Raw genomic sequence first — 20,992 nt, 5'->3', positions numbered from 1 at the left:
AGGACACTTACAACACAAGTGGTGGCTCAAGCGGAGTAATCAGTCGCACGCTCCTCGTCGGACTCGGCAGCGGGAATGGTCTCCTCGTCATCCTCCTCAGAATTAGTCCACTTGAAGCCTTGTTTCGCCATCCACTCAGCCTCTGGAGTGACGCGATCCTCAGAACCGCCAGAAACATCCTCTCCAAACAGGCTCATGATATTCTTGTCGCGGCAGTGACTCTCCTTGGAGGCAACATGAGTCCTGTACTGCCCATTTCCCTGCATGCAGAACAAGGTCTTCATCTTGTTCTTCAGCCTCTTAGCCCAAGATGGCTCAGAGGTGGGAGGGATGAAACCCTCAGAGCTTGATACGTCCATTTTGCATCATGCTTTTATATCAATATTTATTGCATTATGGGCTGTCATTACACATTATATATCAATACTTATGGCTATTCTCTCTTATCTTACAAGGTTTACCATGAAGAGGGGGAATGCCGGCAGTTAGAATTCTGGCTGGAAAAGGAGCAAACATTGGAAACCTATTCTGCACTGCTCCAAAAATCCTGAAACTCCACGGAACTTATTTTTGGAATTAATAAGAATTATTGAGCGAAGAAACTACTGGGCGTTCCCCCTGTCTCCTGGGCCCCCTGGTGGCCCTCCAGTTCCCATCTTCTGCTATATGAAGGCTTTTATCCTGAAAAAAATCAGAGGCAAGCTTACGGGACAAAACTCCGCAAGTATAGGGGATATATCGTAGTTACGTTTGTTCCTGAGGACATGGGTGAAGTCTTGCTATTAGTAGTCATGTGAATTTGGTATTCGTTCGATATTTTGATGAGATGTATGTTGTCTTTCCTCTAGTGGTGTTATGTGAACGTCGACTACATGACACTTCACCATTAATTGGGCCTAGAGGAAGGCATTGGGAAGTAATAAGTAGATGATGGTTTGCTAGAGTGACAGAAGCTTAAACCCTAGTTTATGTGTTGCTTCGTAAGGGGCTGATTTGGATCCATATGTCTAATGTTGTGGTTAGGTTTACCTTAATACTTCTTTTGTAGTTGTGGATGCTTGCAATAGGGGTTAATCATAAGTGGGATACTTGTCCAAGTAAGGGCAGTACCCAAGCACTGGTCCACCCACATATCAGATTATCAAAGTACCGAACGTGAATCATATGAGCGTGATGAAAACTAGCTTGACGATAATTCCCATGTGTCCCCGGGAGCTCTTTTCTCATTATAAGAAATTGTCCAGGCTTGTCCTTTGCTACAAAAAGGATTGGGCCACCTTGCTGCACTTTATTTACTTTCATTGCTTGTTACTCGTTACAATTTATCTTATCACAAAACTATCTGTTACCTACAATTTCAGTGCTTGCAGAGAAAACCTTACTGAAAACCGCTTGTTATTTCCTTCTGCTCCTCGTTGGGTTCGACACTCTTACTTATCGAAAGGACTATGATAGATCCCTTATACTTGTGGGTCATCAGAGTTGTCCTCATCCGCTGACTCCTCCTCATCCTCATCTGCATCCACATCCATGGCAGCCGCGGCCTCAGCACGAGAAGTGGTGTTAGCCCACTGAGTCTTGACACTGAGCCGGATGGAATTATGTCGAATCCAATCAAGGGCCTCAAAGTCATCCTGAGGGTAGATCTTCTCCCAAGTTTCCGAGATCAACTGAAACGGATAAGGTCCATAGATGGGGAACTTGCGGTTGAAGACCGCAAATCAAAACTCACACCACATGATATGTGAGACATCAAGAGGTAGTGTCTGAGAGTTGCGTGCTTCCTCACACAGGAGCAGCATGTCCACAAGATAAGCATGCACCTTGTCCTTGTCACCAATGCGTGGAAAGAGAGAGTTGCGGAAGATCAAGTACATGATGTCAAGGAAGGAGTTGAGCGCCCACGATGACTTGCCACTTGAGAGCTTCTTCTCAACATGGAAGGGCTGAAGCTTGTTCTTGTTGGCTGACTCGGGATTGGCATGAGGACGAACACCTTGGGGTGTGGCGAGCCCCTCATCTTGAACACCAGGCAAAGTCATGAACTCCTTCCATGTAGCAGTCAGCTGCCGACCATTGGTCATCCAAGTCATAGTCCGGTCCTCATTAGGATGAAAGTACACCGGGGCAAAGAACTGAGCCACAATCTCAGGATCATAGTCTTTGTGAAAAGAGATGATATGCTCAATGCCAAACGGATCCACAAGATCCAGAGCCTCACCAAAGTAGTCCCGGTACTTCTCTTCCCTCATATGATGCATGTCGATCCAGTGCACATCCACATAGATGTTTCGCTTGGCCTTGATCACATCCAGATAAATGAGATTCTGCTGCTTGGTCCAAAACAGGTCATTCCCTCGAAAGTTGGCATGAGGATTCACATAGGGATTGATCTTCCTTCGAGAGATGAACTCAACAAGTGGTATCTCATCCATACCCATGTTGGGTTCCTTATCCTTTGTGGCGGTGGTCTTGGTCCTGCGTTGGGGGGCACTGGAGCCCTCTGGAGCTTCATCTTGATTCCGTAGACGCTTGGAGCCCGTATCACGGCTTGGATTGGAACGGCGAGCAGGAGCACCTGAGCCACACACCACAAAACAAACACGCAAGAGACGCGAGAAGGATCAGTGCAAAGAACACAGAAAAACAGTGAAACAAGTAGAACTCGCACTTGATAATTGCCACATGATAGATTTGACAGCAACGGTAGCACTGCTTGGTCGCGCAGTACTAAAAAATAAGTGCCGCTCCAAGTCACGGTAGTACCGCGCGAGCGGTAGTACCGCGCTGGAGGTGCGGTAGTACCGCACGATTTCAGATCCAAAACTACAAATGGATCTGAGAACAACCGTGACAACAAAGCGGTACTACAGTCGATCAAATCTACCACGGGGCAACATATCATGTACTATCTCTACGCATTACTACTCTCATACATCCTACTCTTGCAAAGATTTAGCCTAAAATCTCAAGAACAACTAGCATCTCCCTAAAAACCTAGAAGCAAAGGAACGAACCAAAAAGAGAGGGATTTAGGGAGAAACCTTGTTCCATGGCAAGAGGAAGTGGTGGGGAACGATCCCACTGGTCGGAATCCGAGGAGAGCAGTCGGAGACGGAGATCCAGCGAGGGCCTCCGGTGCCGTTCGTGGGCAGGAGAGAGAGAGGCGGTGTGGGGAAGAAAGAGTGAATGCGTATGGGGGAATTGGAACTCCCCCTGCCCGCTCTTAACCCCCATGCGCTCGCTACTCCACGGTAGTACCACGCGTCATTGCAGTAGTACCGCCCGGGCGAAGTACCGCGCCGTGGGCGGTAGTACTGCTCCAACAGCGGCAGTAAAAAATTACTGCCGCGCTGGTTGCGGTAGTACCGTGTCCTTGTGGTAGTACCGTGGCTGGCCACGGTAGTACCGTGAACCCAAGAAGATGCAGTTTCAAACAAAGGAAGAAACATCTTTGCACGAACATTCAAGCGAACGAACACACCAACGAGCTAACACACGAGACACCACAAGCACAAGCTTGGCATGAAAAGAGAGAAGCAAAATACAACAAAGACCAAAAACGAGACACGACCTCTCCAAGGGGAGGGCGGTGGCCGGAGCCACCTATGTTTGAGTCGATTGGTATGGCACCGCGAAGAATTATCCTTGGGCCCATGACCAAAACTCGTCTTTGAAGCACAAGTACCATCAAAAATGGCTAATGTGAAAGAGTTGATCAATTTATGCATAATGGGGGGAGGGAGAGTTCATTGAGAGAACAACACTCCCCCTATGTCCATGCCTACACCTAAACTAGACAACAAGTTGAGTGTGGTGGGGTGTGCAAGGGTTCAAGTCACATTGCTCAAATCAATGATATTTAGCTCATGCCTTAACTCATGAAAACTTGCTTCAGCCAAGGGCTTCGTGAAAATATCTGCAAGGTTATCATGAGTGTTGACATACTTGAGCCTGATCTCCTTTCGCCTAATGTGATCCCGGATGAAATGATAACGAATCTCAATATGATGCGACTTGAAGTGTTGCACCGGGTTGAGAGAGATCTTGATAGAAATTTTATTGTCACACAAAAGAGGCACTTCGTCACAAGTGACACCGTAATCCTTTAAAGTTTGCCTCATCCATAGGAGTTGAGCACAACAACTACCGGCAGCCACATACTCTACTTCGGTGGACGAGAGAGATACACAACTTTGCTTCTTAGAAGACCAACTCACTAAAGAGCAACCAAGTAATTGGCACCCTCCGGAGGTGGACTTCCTATCCACTTTGGCTCCCGCCCAATCTGAATCTGTGTAGCCCAAAAGATCAAATTTGGCTCCTCTTGGGTACCATAAGCCAAAGTTTGGGGTATGAGCCAAATATCAAAAGATTCGCTTGACCGCCACAAAGTGGCTTTCCTTAGATGCGGCTTGAAACCATGCACAAATTCCCACACTCAACATGATATCCGGTCTAGATGCACAAAGGTAAAGCAAGGATCCAATCATGGAGCGATATACCTTTTGATCCACCGCTTTACGATTGGGATCAATGTCAAGTTGGCACTTGGTGGGCATTGGAGTGGAAGCCGGCTTGACATCACTTAGCTTGAATCTCTTGAGCATGTCTTGAATGTATTTGGCTTGGTGGATGAAGGTTCCTTCTCTTCTCTGCTTGATTTCAAACTCGAGAAAGAACTTCAACTCTCCCGTCACAGACATCTTGAATTTTGAGGTCATGAGAGCCACAAATTCTTCATTGAAAGCTTTGTTAGGGGAACCAAAAATAATATCATCAACATATAGTTGGCACACAAATAACTCCCCTTTGACCTTCTTAGTAAAAAGAGTGGGGTCGATTTTCCCGATTTCGAACCCACGATCTTGTAACAACTCCGTAAGAAGCTCATACCACGCACGTGGGGCTTGTTTGAGGCCATAGAGCGCCTTATGGAGTTGGTACACGTGATCGGGGAAATAGGGATCTTCGAACCCGGGGGGTTGTTTGACATACACCAACTCGTTAATGGGACCACTAAGAAAAGCACTCTTCACATCCATTTGTTGCAACATGAAATTATGATGAGAAGCATAAGCAATCAACAAACGAATAGATTCAAGGCGAGCAACGGGAGCAAAGGTTTCACTGTTTCGATACCCTCGACTTGGGAGTAGCCTTATGCCACCAAACGAGCCTTGTTGCGAACAATGATCCCATGAGCATCTTGCTTGTTCTTGAGTATCCACTTGGTTCCAATGACATTGTGATTCCCGGTTGGCCTTGGCACTAATTTCCACACTTGGTTATGCTCGAAGTTGTTGAGTTCTTCATGCATGGCATTGAGCCAATCCGGGTCCTCGAGCGCCTCATAAACCTTTTGGGGTTCGACACAAGAAACAAATGCATGATGTTCACAATTGTTTGCTAATTGTCCACGAGTGCTTACCCCCTTTCTTAGGCTTCCAACCACATTCTCCATAAGATGACCCTTGGTGGTGAGCTTGGAAGCGATCTTCGCGGCACGACGCTCTAATTCCTCCTCGGATGTGAAAAGAGGAGGGGTAACTTGATCATCTTGAGCGTTGTCTTGAGCTTGTTCTTGGTCTTGAGCTTGCTCGTGATCTTGAACTTGCTCTAGGGGGAGAACTTGACCTTGGGCATCATGTGGTGGTTCACCACCATCTTGAGGTTGATCTTGCCCTTGATCATGTTCATAATGTTGAGGGCCTTCACTTTGTTCTTCGGAAGAGAGTGGGTCTTGGGTTGGTGATGGCTCCACTTGAGTGGAGCATTGTCCTTCTCCTTCGGCCACAAGGGGTTCCTCAATGGGTAGGATATGACCAACACCCATTCTTCTTATGGCTTGGGGAGGAATTTCATCACCATGTATGCATGTAACAAGGCCTTTCTCAAGTTGCTCCTTAAACTTGGCATTCTCCTCCAGAAGATGCACATGCTCACAACACGGGTTAGTGGCATTTGCATTATCAATTATTACCATATGAGGAAATGTGGCGTTTTCTTTGGTTAGCTTCACTTGGAGTTGATCATGAGACTCCTTGAGGCTAGCATGAGCACCCTTCAAGACCTTGTGGGCCTTGTCAAGTATATCAAACTCCTCCTTGAGTCTAGCAAGGTCAACGCCAAGTTTAGCCTTCTCGGAAGTTAGCACACGAGATACAACAAGAGCATGATCAAGATCTTTCTTTAACTTAGCATGGTCATCATTGTGTGACTCCTCAAGAGCCAAACGATGCCCACGCTCTTCCTCAATAGAATTAGAGAGATCTGATATCTCATTGGCATAGTCACGACTATGACCTTCCATCTTAGAGATGGTTTCTTCATGAGCCTCGATCATGTCATTGGCCTCACCAAGTTGTTCCAAGAGAGCAACGAAGTTCTTCTTGGATTTGCCCTTGAGCTTACTCATAAAAGACTCAAATTCATTTACTTCCTCATTAGACCCCTCACTTTCATCAATGCCATCCGTCAAAGAAGGATTAGTAATGATGGTGGTTTTTATGTTGGGGTTACCTTGTTGGTGGCTTTAGCCATGAGACACTTGGTGGTGATGTTCTCATTGGATGAGTCAAAGAGGGATACCCGTGGAGTTGTGGCAATGGCAACGGAGGCCATGGCCATGGCTTCACTATCTTCATCATCATCGTCATCCTCATGGTATTCTTCTTGAATCACCAACCCTCGAGTAGGAGTCTTTTTGGTGAAGTTGTTCTTGTTTGGAAAGGACTTGGCTTTGTCTTTTCGGATGAGCTTGCCACCATTGTCTTCCCGCTTCTCGTAAGGGCAATCCACAACAAAATGTCTCACATTGCCACAATTGTAACATGTTCTCACACGTTGCTTACTCTTGAACCCACTTGAGTTGTTCTTGTTGAAGTTGGGCCTTGTGTTCTTCTTGCTCCAAAATTGCCTTGAAGCAAGAGCCATGTGCTCATGATAATCATATTTTGTATCTTCGGGGTTGCTCTCCTCGTCTTCCTCCTCTTCCTCTACTTCCACAATGACCTTGGCCTTCAAGGCAAGGTTGGGCTTCTTTGCCCTTTGAGAGCGCAACACCGCGTTGTCGGCGGTCTTGTCCAAGATCCTCATTGCCATAAACTCATCCAACACTTCATTTGAGGTCAAGGAGTGGAAGTCCGGTCTTTGACGGATGATGGAGGACAAGGCCTTGTGGTAGGGCATCATTGCTTTGAGGAACTTGCGCTTGATCCAATTGTCATTTGTGTTCTTGCTCCCATGATCTCAAAATGAGACCGCAAGTTTGGTTACTCTCTGAAAGAGCTCACGAGGTTCTTCATCTTCTTTCATTGCAAATTCATCGGCTTCATCTTGCACCACTTCATAGTTGGAGCGTTGAATGCTTGCGCTTCCCTTATAGAGGGAAACAACACAATGCCATGCATCTTTGGCCATGGTGAAGGGTCGAAGATGAGGGAGATCTTCGGGAAGAACTGCATCTTGAATGATGAAGAGAGCATTCTCATTGAATTGATTATCCATGACTTCTCTAGGGGTGAAGTTGCTTCAGTCATGTGGATGAAAACCTTCTTCAATGATTCTCCAAAGATTAGTATTCACATGATTTAAATGACGCTTGAAGCGATAAACCCAAGAATCAAAATCCTCATTTTTCACAATCTTAGGAGGAGGGCTTGCATGATTTAAATGAGTGGAAGGAATCAGTCCTTCATAAATTGGAGGTTCCACATGGGCAAAGATGACGGTGCCATTTCTACCACTAGTAGAAGGACCCTTTTCACTAGTAGCTTCCCCCTTGTCGGAGTTAGCATCCGTCACCTTGTTAGTGGGATCACCCACTATCAATGGCGAGGTAGATAGTTTAAGTCCTTCTAAGAATTTATTAAACATGCTTTCAACCTCGGTTGTCATGGAAGTTTTCAATGTGTCCAAAGCCACATTGAATTGCTCACGAGAAACCGTGGTTCCCCCATCACCCGTAGATGAGCTCGGATTCACACCAGAGTGCTCCTCCCTACCGTCTACGGTGTCAACCATACTCTTCGGACGGCAAAGTCCTTAATAAAGAGACGAGGCTCTGATAGGCTCTGATACCAATTGAAAGGATCGATATAGTTGACTAGAGGGGGGGAGAATAGGCAACTAACAATTTTTAGCTTTTCTTTACCAAATTAAACTTTGCATCAAAGTAGGTTGTCTGGATATCCAACTAGGTGAGCAACCTATATGATGCAACAACAACAAGCACACAAGCAAGCAAGGGATATAACACAAGTAAGCTTGCAAGAGTAAAGGCACGAGATAACCAGGAGTGGAGCCGGTGAAGACGAGGATGTGTTACCGAAGTTCCTTCCTTTTGAGGGGAAGTACGTCTCTGTTAGAGCGGTGTGGAGGCACAATGCTCCCCAAGAAGCCAGTAGGGCCACCGTATTCTCCTCACGCCCTCACACAATGCGAGATGACGTGATTCCACTATTGGTGCCCTTGAAGGCGGCGAACGAACCTTTACAAACAAGGTTGGGGAAATCTCCACAACTTAATTGGAGGCTCCCAACGACACCATGAAGCTTCACCACAATGGACTATGGAGGTGACCTCAACGGTCTAGGGTGCTCAAACACCCAAGAGTAACAAGATCTACTAGGGATTAGTGGGGTGAATCAAATTTTTCTTGGTGGAAGTGTCGATCGGGGCCTTCTCAACCAATCCCGAGCAAATCAACAAGTTTGATTGTCTAGGGAGAGAGATCGGGCGAAAATGGAGCTTGGAGCAACAATGGAGCTTTGGGGTGGAAGAGGTGGTCAACTAGAGGAAGAAGACACCCCTTATATAGTGGAGAGACAAATCCAACCGTTATCTACTTACTTAGCCCGCAACCTGCCGTACTACCGCTCTAGACAAGCGGTACTACCGCAGGGGCTCACGGTACTACCGCGGAGGACCGCGGTACTACCGCTGCTACGGCATGAGCTAGTCCAGGCCTGACCCGCAAAGGCTGAGGGCGGTACTATCGTTGACGCGGTACTACCGCTCCCCCTTGCGGTACTACCGCAAGGCCAGAGTGAACTACCCTGGGAAGGGCACGGATGAATAAAAATACATCCGTTCCTACTTCCGCTGAAAATCAAACAGTGCAAAAATCCGACACGGTACTACCGCACCTGGCATGCGGTACTACCGCGCAGGGAGCGGATGTAAAAAATTACATCCGCCCCTACTTCCGCTCGTGTTGTTGTGCTGAACCAGGACTCACGGTACTACCGCGCGCATGGGGCAGTACTACCGCGTAGGGCGCGGATGTAAAAAATTGCATCCGCCCGTACAGCCGCACGAGCGGCTGAGTCTGGTCCGAGGCCACGGTACTACAGCTCCTTAGGAGCAGTACTACCGTGTCCACCTATGGTACTACCGCAAAGGCGTGCGGTACTACCGCATGCCTCCGAACACGAACACTAGGAATCCTTCTCTTTGCAAAATATGAACAAAACGGAGGATGCTCCAAAGCGGAAAGGGAAAGGCGGTGTAAAGGGAGTAAACGTGTACGTGATGATTTCACCCTAACCTTTCCAACGCGGACCCCCTCTTAATAGTACGGCTATCCTATGACTCAAATCCACCAAAAAGAGACGTAGAACACCGCCGTATTTAATAGTCTTCGAGGGGTACCAAACCGTCTTGTGCCTAGTGACGAAGCGACTGAAATACTCAAGGCACATGAATAGTCCGCAAAACATTGTCATCAATCACCAAAACACTCGGGCTAAATATGCCCTTACAAGATATAAATCCCAAGTGACTCAAAGAATAGAGCTATGCTCCTCGGCAACGGCGCCAGAAAAAGGTCTTGATAACCCACAAGTATAGGGGATCGCAACAGTTTTCGAGGGTAGAGTATTCAACCCAAATTTATTGATTCGACACAAGGGGGGCCAAAGAATATTCTCAAGTATTAGCAGCCGAGTTGTCAATTCAATCACACCTGAAAGACTTAATATCTGCAGCAAAGTATTTAGTAGCAAAGTAGTATGGAAGTAACGGTAACGGTGGCAAAAGTAACAAAAATAGTTTTTTAGCAATCGTAACATCAATGGAGAAGTAACTAAGCAAGGATCAATATGAAACAAGCTCGTAGGCAATTGATCAATGATGGATAATTATGTCGGATGTAATTCATCATGCAACAGTTATAACATAGGGTGACACGGAACTAGCTCCAGTTCATCAATGTAATGTAGGCATGTATTCCGAATATAGTCATACGTGCTTATGGAAAAGAACTTGCATAACATCTTTTGTCCTACCCTCCCGTGGCAGCGGGGTCCTATTGGAAACTAAGGGATATTAAGGCCTCCTTTTAATAGAGTACCGGACCAAAGCATTAGCACTTAGTGAATACATGAACTCCTCAAACTACGGTCATCACCGAAAAGTGTCCCGACTATTGTCACTCCGGGGTTTGCCGGATCATAACACGTAGTAGGTGATTATAACTTGCAAGATAGGATCAAGACTCACATATATTCATGAAAACATAATAGGTTCAGATCTGAAATCATGGCACTCGGGCCCTAGTGACAAGCATTAAGCATGGCAAAGTCATAGCAACATCTCTTAGAACATAATGGATATTAGGGATCAAACCCTAACAAAACTAACTCGATTACATGGTAAATCTCATCCAACCCATCACCGTCCAGCAAGCCTACGATGGAATTACTCGGGCACGGCGGTGAGCATCATGAAATTGGTGATGGAGGATGGAGGATGGTTGATGATGATGATGGCGATGGATTCCCCTCTCCGGAGCACCGAACAGACTCCAGATCAGCCCTCCCGAGGAAGATTAGGGCTTGGCGGCGGCTCCGTATCGTAAAACGCGATGAATCCTTCTCTCTGATTTTTTTTCTCCCCGAATGTGAATATATAGAGTTGGAGTTGAGGTCGGTGGAGGTCCAGGGGACCCACGAGGCAGGGGGCGCGCCCCAGGGGAATGGGTGCGCCCTGCACCCTCATGGACAGGGTGTGGGTCCCCCTCTGTTGATTCTTTTGCCAATATTTTTTATTAATTCCAAAACATAACTCCGTGAAGTTTTAGGTCATTCCGAGAACTTTTATTTCTGCACAAAAATAACACCATGGCAATTCTGCTGAAAACAGCGTCAGTCCGGGTTAGTTCCATTCAAATCATGCAAGTTAGAGTCCAAAACAAGGGCAAAAGTGTTTGGAAAAGTAGATACGTTGGAGACGTATCATGACGTATGTGCTCTTCCCCATGATCTCCGCGGTGGCGCACAGCAGGTCGTCGGCCGTGAACGCTAGCGGCCCGTCAAAGTGCACCAGCTTGCCACCCACGTCGCCGTCGAATTCCGCCTCGGACGCCCCCGGCTTCTCGCCTCGCCCGGCAGCTGCAGCGGCGTCGGCGCCGGCGGCGTCCTTGCTTGACAACTGCTTGCCCCTCTGTGCTCCGGTGCTAGTGCCGGACTTCTTCTTCCTTGTCAATAAACAGAGCAGAAGGCAGCAGAGCGACAGCAAGATGAGGACACCGATCACGATCCCGGCAATGACCAATGCGAGTTCCTTGGTGCTGAACTTGCGGAGGCCGTGGCGCCCGGTTCCCCCTGCGAGGTTGACGCCGGCGCCGGGGACGGGGACACGGGACAGGGCGCCGAAGAAGCAGTGTAGCCGCAGAGCATTATTTTACCGGTGAAGGAGGCGGGCCCAAACTTCTGGGCAAGCGAGGCCGGCACCGCGCCGAAAAGGTTGTTGTACGAGACGTTGAAGGACTAGAGCGTCGCGGTGAGGTTTGCCAGGCTCTCCGAGATCACTCCGGCGAGCGCGTTGCCCAAGAGGTCGAGCGTCCTAAGGTCATGAAGCGAACCCAACTTGGCGGGGATAGAGCCGTTGAGGTTGTTGCCGGCCAGGTCCACCTCCTACGGCGATTTTTTAATTTGTGGCAAATTTGCAGAAAACCCCTCCGGTAAATACGCTGTTTCGGTGACGTGTCCAGTCAATGCCACTGTGTACCACTTGACCAATGCCAAATCAGCGGATACATAGACAAAACCGTATTATGGAACATAGACGACCCTCTAGAGCAAGTTTAGTGACTATATTTCGGGTATTTCTAACCACAGGGACTGAAGTGGCCACCAGCGCAAGTTATATGCTCTGTAGTGAATTTTTCTCTTTATAAAAACCAAACACTCCTACGAGGCTCTGAAACAGTGAGGATTTTCACATATGAATTTTCTGTGAAATCCAAGACACTCCAAATGTCCTTGAAAGACAAATCCCTCTTTCTAGAACCAGGACAGATAGCCAACAGTTCAGAACAGCATCAACTCTTTCAACTCATGCAAAGATGAGTACGTAAAATGGACAAGAAACTGGGCATTGATGGTATTATTAAGTATCCAATCTGATGAAGAAATATATATTGTTTCATTCAACCACATGTTCAACAACAAGAAAGTCGTCACGTCACAACACAAACCAAGCCAATATATTCCGCGCCCGGATAGAAGTTACAAAGGGTTAATTACACAAAGAATACATTATTCTATATTTTGAATACAAGCTGTAACTCTCAGGGTACATCACCCCCCTTTTTTCCAAATTTTGTATGCTACTACAACACCGCCAATGCGATATGTACAACCAACGACAACAAACCAAACTATTGAGACCTCATACAAACAGCTGAACTATGACACGAGCTAGGCACACTTTGATGCAAATAGGAGTAGGGAGAACTACCCTAGTTAAAATTAGATCTAGGGGAGCCAAGGTATACATGCTGAGGAGCATGGCGGGCTTGGAGCTGGATACGGTGAGAACCGAAAAATGCAAAATGTATTTGCATCGAACATATATATACCCCTTCAAAGGCTATTAAGAAGAGCCCTTTTGCAAGAAGGCTGCTGAGAAGTTTCTGGCTTCGATCCAGGTGAGGCCAACTCAAGCACAGACAGCAAAAAATTCCTCTCCTGGAAAGTTCAACAAATACATGTGTAAATACCAATGTTTGATTCAGGTATGTTATTGTGTGTGAAATAAGACTAACAATGACAGGCTACATAAGTCAAAAGCTTACACTGGCAGTAATTTTTGGAGTTGGCACGTTATCTGTGAATGGATGGAAAGTTGGAACTGTGTGAGCAGGAGAGGTGAATTCCATGCATGGCTGGGTGCTGCTATCTTCGGGCACGTCGCTGCAGTTCTCTGAAGTTCCTTTCTTCGCAACTGCTTTACCTTTGATAGCAGTGTGAGCAGGGGAAGTAAATTTAGCACATTGAAGCCTGCTATCTTGGGCAACCTCACTGAAATCCTCTGATATTTCTGCATCTGCGTTAGCTTGCAAGTCTGCACGAGCAGGAGAGGTGTATTCTGTACACTGAAGACTGTCATCTTTGGCAGCCTCACTCAAGTTTGCTGATGCTGGTATTTCATAATCTGTTTTAGCTCGCAGAAGTGTATGAGCAGGAGACATGGGTTCCATACATTGAGGCAGGCTACCTTCGGCAGCCTCACCCAAATTTACGGATGCTGGTGTTTCTGCATCTGCTTTAGCATGTAAAACTATATGAGCAGGAGACATGTATTCCATAAACTGAGACCAGCTACCTTCTGCAGCCTCATTCGAGTTCGCGGATGCTGGTATTTCAGAATCTGTTTTAGCTCGCAGAAGTGTATGAGCAGGAGACATATGTTCCATACACTGAGGCAGGCTACCTTCAGCAGCCTCACTCAACTTTACAGATGCTGGTGTTTCTGCATCTCCTTCGGCATGCAAAACTGTATGAGCAGGAGACGTGTATTCCATAAACTGAGACCAGCTACCTTCGGCAGCCTCACTCAAGTCTACGGACACTGGTATTTCTGCATCTGCTTTAGCCTGCTGAGCTTGAACTGTATGAGCAGGAGAACTGTTAGCATGCAAAACTGTATGGGCGGGAGATGTGTATTCCATAAACTGAGACCAGCTACCTTCGGCAGACTCACTCAAGTCTACAGACGCTGGTATTTCTGCATCTGCTTTAGCTTGCTGAGCTTGAGCTGCATGAGTAGGAGAACTGTATTCCATGAAATGAAGCCCCATATCTTCGGCAGCCTCACCCAAGTTTATATGAGCTAGAATTTCTGCAACTGATTTAGCTTCAAATTTCAATTAATCTTCTTCGATGTGGATGGAAAGGCATGTAACTAAATTCAGATTAAGAGCATAGGTTACCTGGGCAAGGTTCCATAGTACTAGATAGTGTGTTTCCACAAAGGCTACTTTCTTCTGCGATTTGATCTACTGGGCAATTATCCATTATTTGATCAGGAGCCACTTGTGATGTTGCTCCGTTCTGCTCTCTGTTCATCAGAATGGTGGTGGATCAATAGCTGAGGCCATAGAACAGTAACCAAAAGGATGAGATATTATTCATTATATACCTGGACTTCTGTTCATCTTCTTCTTCATTCTCATAGGGATCAACAATTAAATCGTCGAGATCATCTAGGAGTGAAGCTGTTCCAGACATACTGCTCTCTGACATGTCATTATCATCTTTCTTAACCAAATGATGCTGTAGTTTCTGAAAGGTCAAGCATAAAACAGTTATTTTAAAATGTAAAACTACAAATCTACTTCAGACCATCAAATTGGCGATGCCATACCTGCCAGGCTTCATCCATGCTTTGGCTTGTATTTTCAGTATTTACTTTTGTTGCTAGGGAAGAAAGCAAGTCAGCTTGCTGAAGTAAAGTAGCAAGTTTTGGATCATTCCTTTTCAAAAAATTACCGTCATGCTTCACACCTGAAATTATGCACATGGAGCAGGTTCAAACATTGACACAACACATGAATCAAGTTAAACATTCAGAATCTGGGATAATAGGCTCACAGCTCTGTTCTTCGCCATGTAATTGCTTTGTTGAGGTTTTAGTGACAAGACTCTGGGTTTTTACAATATTCACACTCTGATTGTCTGGACAAATGCTAGCAAGGGGTTGCCGAGAATCCTGTCGTATGCTCTTTTGCTGTCCAAATGACCTCATATTTGGTGCTAAGTTCTCCTTGAAATCAGGTTTGCAAGAGCTGGTTGCAGAAAGAACAGGTTAAAGTGTGTAAGTTCATTCACATAATTAACCAACAGCTTCTGCTGGTACTGTGTGTACCTCATGTTCTTAATAGGTGGTGAGGAGCCAGGTGCAGCACATGTGACACCACCAGATTGTGTCAGTACCCTCTTTGCACTTGCATTGGAGCATACTGTGCCATTTTCCTCCAATAGTTCATCATCCTTAGCCCGCCTTTTGCATAACGTAGAAAATCGATTCTTCACTGCATTATCAGTTCTGTAGTAGGCAAACCAAACATTCACATGTCAGATATCTTGTTTCACATACTCCCTCCCGGTCGGTAAGGTCTGCGTGTGTCCCTAGATCGCCAATTTGACAAACATATCACAAACGGTATACTGTTAGAAACTTCTTTCGAATATGACTTCAATGGTATACTCTTTGTGGCATATAACTCATATTTCATTGATAAAATGGATGATCAAGGGATACGCGCAGGCCTTATAAACCGGTAGAGAGGAAGTATCTAATATCCTTTTCACCTTACAGCAAACAGCACCAAATGCAAGAAACTCACCTGCCTGAGACAACCTTTGCTATTTCAGTCCATTTGTTACCAAGAAGCTTTTGAGCCTGCATGACAAGTCCAAGATTATCATTTGGTGTTGCAGGAGTTCTACAGCAATAACTGATAGTTATGAAGACACCAGCACAATGTACATCAGGTGGTTTCTAATTTCTTTTTACAACATTGCAAATGTATCATAACACAAATTGCAGTCTAATCAAAGAATGATAATGGTATTATGAGACTTTAAGCAATGCATGGTCCCTTCACGCAGTTTCTCATCTACAAAAGAACATAGCAATCATACGTCCTACAGTTCATAAAACAAATCCATCATTTTCCCAAAGGAACGCAATCAAGGATAGGATCCAATCTGCACACAAGTTAAGCTACAAGGTGATAATTATTTGTCCTTTCTAGTCCATGCCCTGAACTCGATTTCTATCTCCAACCCCTTTCTTCATGCGAAACTGCCTTGCGTACGATATTTTCCCCATACGATTTTGTACGACAAGACACAGGTTCGTTCCCAACGTTCGGGCCCACTGTACCAGAACAGTCTGCTCGTACGCAAAATCGTATGAAGTTTGATCGTACGTATAGCAGCGCTCTTCTTCATGTCATATGAGATTGAGGACCATGACACGAAGCATACTGTCCTACTCCCAGAGATGAAATTTGGCCCTTAAAAAATAACACTATTTGATGCCACAGTGCTTAATGTCAAGCAGACTCACTGCCTGCGCCTAGCCGCCTATAGTAATTAAAATGCTAGAAACACACCAAGTTCTCACCTCACATAAAAGCATATCCTCTTCACGAGACCACCCGCCTTTCTTGCACTCTGTATTCAAATAATTGTACCATCTGCAGCGACAATCAAGCCAAAAAAAAGGTATAAACAATAGAACTGAACAAATGCTATAACACCAGAAATTTTACCACAAAAGATCCCCGTTTATCGGAAGAGGGAGGTACACACCTCCTCCTGCACTGTCTGGCAGTCTTATCCTTGAATTGTGTGGCTATGACTGTCCAACTACAAAAGAAAAACGCCGTGGTTAATTTGAGAAAGCTTACTGCAAGTGAGGACAGGTAACAAACAGGAGTTGTCCATACTTGTCAGTTCCATGGTGCGCAATCTGAGCACGAAGCACGTCATCCTCCTACAGGGAAGAAGTTGGAAGCATCAGAAAGCAATTTAACCATCGAGCAGAATCGCAGAGGCACTCCAAGGATGAACTCGAAGGCAATCTAAGAGTATTCATCAGAAAAATAAAGTAACATGTTGGAAGGAGCAATTTGTCACGGTTAGCATGGGGAAAGGGGGAATTAGGCTATGAAGTCCAAGAATCAACAATAGAACTGTGACAACAAGCGGATTATACCCCAAACACGCCCAAAATCGCCTCTCAATTTTTTCGCCGAATCAAAAAGGGGAACAAACAATTGCTACAGAAGCGAAGTCCCAAATCCAAGGCAAGCCAGCGGAAATCCCAAAATTAGGAAAGCGCAAAAGAGCGCAAAAGAAATCCGCAACCGCGAGACGGAGAGAAGAGCGAAACAGTTACGCACCTCGGCGCTCCAACTGACGATGTGGCGGTCCTTCTTGGCCGCCGACGACGCGGCGGCGGCGTCGGCGGCGGAGGGGGAGGTCAGATCGGGGCCGGTCGCCATGGGCCCAGATCCCGCATGTTCCGCGCGGGGAGCCGGCGGGGCGGAGGGGGGCTGGGCCGGACCGGCTAGGGTTTGGAGTTTGGGCGCGAGGGAGGGAATTTTCGAACTGGAGGGCTGGGGAAGAAGACAGCGAGGAAGACCGGAAGAGTGGGGTGGGCGGTGGTGTGGGTGAGTACAGTAGGAAGAGGGTAAGGGAATTTCCTCTCTCGGGAGTGGAGTGGAGGTTTTTTTAAAGATGGAGGGCCATGGCGTGAAAGGGAAGTGTTGTTTGGGAGACGACGACCCCCCTAACACCCCTACTGCGTGACAGCGTGTGAGTGTGAAAACTTTGTCCAAAAGGCACGTGCAGAGATTGCAAAGGATACAAGAGAACCAATGTAGGAGTAGTACAGTAGATCTCATCGTCCTGGTAGTGGTTACTATTATCACATTGCATTGCATTGCTATTGGTAGAGTACGCTCAAGTATTGATTTGAAGACCATTGGATATTATTTTATTTTGAAACCCACAATTGTCAAGTAAAAATTTTGGTCATGTCATCGTTCAACCCGCTTCGACTTGCGTCTAATGGTTGCTCGACTAATGATGCCACCGATAGCACAGAATTCTGGATGAAGCCTATTCCCTGGTTAAGAATCTCGACACATGGTGCGCGGTGTAACATGCGAAGCAGGTGCCAACGGGCGCTGGAGTTGAAGAACTTTGGACCGTATGGCGATGAGATAAGGGTAACATCGAGATGATAAATATGACAACACTGTGATACTAGTGTGATAAGGATGATAGGTACCATTGAGATACTAATGTGATAACAAGGCAGTAATTAAACCCAATAACCATGAGAGAAGGGGCGGCCGAGGGGGTGATCCACCCGTTCCTTTTTACTGATGCCAAGGGGAAAAGGAAAGGGAAGAAGGCGTGAGGCAAGAGGGAAAATGCGAAGGGGAGAGAAACACGTGGCGGAGAGGAGAAAACGTGTTGGGATCTATCGTCCCGAGATAAGATATCCATCGGCACTTGGCAGAGAGGAGAAAAATGTGTTGGGATCTATCGTCCCGAGATAACACCTCCACCAGGTACAAACAAATCCTTGTCTTCCACACGAAGCCAGCATGCCCTTCTTCTTTGCAACAACTGGAACAATAACTAACCTCTTTCAAATCTTAGTCGGCTCGTGCATACTCAGAGCAATAATCAACCTACTTAGTAGGCTTCTGGAATAAAATTTTATGTTAGGCTACCAGAATAAGTTGGGTAGGGACATCTTATTTCGGCAGTCACCATAAGCCCCAAAAGAGTTGGCCCTTAGTTTAGCTTTTCATACAGACCCTTCCACTACCGACGCCATCGGTTCCCCTATATACTCCTTTCCTCAAACCTACCTTGGTTTACCGCTCTCACACTAAGCTCCCCTCCTTGATCTTCCACCCCGTCATGCAAACCATTACAGATTTCTCTTGCAATGGGCAGTTGGCTTGCTTACCAAAGGTACTAAGTTAACTCTTATTTATTTTGTCTTAGACTCCCAATTGTCGGTGTCAAAACCGGCAGGTCTCCGGTGGGGGGCCCAAGCTGTGCGTCTAAGAATCAATAGTAACAATGGAGAAGGGGCACAATGTTTACCCAGGTTCGAAGCCTCTTAATGGAGGTAAAACCCTACTCCTGCTTGATTATATTCGAGGGTATAGGGGTTACAAGAGTTAATCTACCACGAGATCGATTCGGCTAACCCTAGATAGCTAGCCTAGCAATGTTATTGTGATCCTGCCTCCGATCTAACCCTCCGGTTTATATAGAAACCGGAGGGGCTTAGGGTTGTACAAAGTCAGTTTTACAGAAAGGAATAAAATATCCGGACACCTATACTTGCCATCCACGCACGTGAGAGTCCCCACCGGACATGAGAGATAATCTTCTGTCTTGTATCTTGACGGCCCATCAGTTCGGCCCACATCAATAGACCGGACGCCAGAGGACCCCCTAGTCCAGGACTCCCACAGTAGCCCCTGAACTTGTCTTCAATGATGATATATTCGGCGCTCAAATTGTCTTCGCCATTGCAAGGCGGGATACAGATTGGCTTTCCTCTATAAAAGAATTGTATCTGGCTTTTCGCAATAAACACAACCCTTAGCCACGAAGGCAGGATATATATAAAGAATAAGCATAGCGTCTTTTATGGACAAGTCTTTCAACGAAGCGCCAGACTTGACCCTTCGTCATTTTGAACCGTTTTCACGCCTCGCGTTCCATGTTTCGAGGCCACGCCTCATTGGCACGTCCTGTCAAAACAGATGTCATGCCCACTTAATACGAGATTGCATATCAATGATGTTTGGGTAATCCAACCATTTGTGGCGCACGCCTTCATCGGGAACATGCGAGATTCAAGGCACGAGCGGGGGGGGGGGGTTGGTATTTTTACTGCCTATAAGAGGGCAAGGGACCCCCACTTTCCTCCCCATGCCTTCACATCTCCTCAGCCTTCCAATCTCTCAAGCTCTCTGCGCTCGCAAAGTCTCCGTCTTTCTCACCACCACCACCACCTACTCCGACCATGGCCGAAGATGGCTCCAAAGGCAAGTGGGAGGCCTCCTCCGTGACGGAGGAGAACATAGCAGATCTCTGGAGTGCGGGGTACCTCGCCGTTGATATCAAGCACCGGCTTCCCTTTGAAAGTCAAGTCCTTCCCACTCCGAGCCCGGCGAACGGGTCGTATTCCTTCCCCGTTTCCTTAAAGGGTTAGGTTTCCCACTCCATCTGTTCATTCGCGGACTTATGTATTACTATGGGATAGATTTCCACGATCTAGCCCCAAACTCATTTCTCCACATATCGACGTTCATAGTCGTGTGCGAGGCTCTCCTCCGCGTCCGTCCACACTTCGGTTTATGGCTCAAGGTCTTCAACATGAAGCCGAAGGAGTCGACGGGCAACACGCGGACAGCAGCGGAGCTATGATTAGCAAGCTGCCGAACACCACTTGGCCAAAGGGGGCCTTCATGGAGATCGTGAAGATCTGGCAACAGGAGTGGTTCTACATCACCGAGCCACGCCACCCAAACTGGGCGGCCATTCCGGAGTTCAGATCCGGACCCCCCATGAGCTAGGCTCACCTCCTGGAACGAGAAGGGCATCGACTGGGGGTCCCGGACGGAGGTGCTGGCACTGCAGACGCGCATCACCAACGTGCTGGGAAAGAACGTTGGTCTAACCAACATGGTTCAGATCATGCTTTTTCTCCGCATTCTCCCCTGCCAGCGCCGGGCTTCCCCCATGTGGGAATTCAAGCCGGAGGATCCGCGGATGCTACAACACCTCTTCGGTGCTACGCACGAGGGGATGTGGAAGTTGCTTTTTAAGGCGCAGAAGAGCAGCTGGCCCATGGAGACCGAAGACATCGGCATCAACGTCGCGTATCTGGCCTCTCCAGTAAGTATTCGATATCTCCGAAGACATATCTAGTCACATGTATATATACATGTATTCGGTCTATGCCAAACTCATCAACCCGTCTTTTGTTGCAGGGTTGGACCAAGAAGTTGGAGCAGATCAAATGTCCGGCTACACTGCCTGAAAACCCAGTCACTCCTCAGCTGGAGAAGATGCTGGTTTCGGCGCCTTATCAGCCACCGGAGAAGAAGGCCAAGAAAAAGAGCAAGGGGCCCAAGGACGGGCCCCGCTGCAAG

General features: G+C 46.8%; 1 protein-coding gene and 1 pseudogene across 4 annotated transcripts; both read right to left on the bottom strand.

The window, feature by feature from the left end:
* The window catches only part of LOC119360750, a 122,143-nt pseudogene extending 109,348 nt beyond the window's left edge, over positions 1-12,795 (bottom strand).
* On the bottom strand, positions 12,464-17,497 carry LOC119362895 (transcription factor MYB88-like). Of its 4 annotated transcripts, none has more exons than XM_037628167.1 (13): positions 17,201-17,497; positions 16,745-16,791; positions 16,608-16,664; positions 16,420-16,492; positions 15,635-15,690; positions 15,154-15,333; positions 14,880-15,073; positions 14,653-14,792; positions 14,428-14,570; positions 14,219-14,346; positions 13,975-14,127; positions 13,082-13,896; positions 12,464-12,974 (listed from the first exon to the last, which is right to left on the bottom strand). In XM_037628167.1, exons 1-13 carry the CDS (start codon positions 17,300-17,302, stop codon positions 12,870-12,872), a joined length of 2,193 nt encoding a protein of 730 aa, XP_037484064.1. In that variant the 5' UTR covers positions 17,303-17,497; the 3' UTR covers positions 12,464-12,869. The 4 variants fall into 4 exon arrangements, with proteins under 4 accessions (XP_037484064.1, XP_037484063.1, XP_037484061.1 ...); XM_037628166.1 differs by having other exon boundaries at positions 13,975-14,133; positions 17,201-17,496; XM_037628164.1 differs by having other exon boundaries at positions 13,082-14,133.
* Between the last annotated feature and the right edge of the window lie 3,495 nt (positions 17,498-20,992).

This window comes from Triticum dicoccoides, chromosome 2B, assembly GCF_002162155.2.
Source record: "Triticum dicoccoides isolate Atlit2015 ecotype Zavitan chromosome 2B, WEW_v2.0, whole genome shotgun sequence".
In the NCBI taxonomy this organism is placed as follows: domain Eukaryota; kingdom Viridiplantae; phylum Streptophyta; class Magnoliopsida; order Poales; family Poaceae; genus Triticum; species Triticum dicoccoides.
The sequence above is the reverse complement of the archived record's forward strand: the minus strand, read 5'-3'. Positions and strand labels throughout refer to the sequence as shown.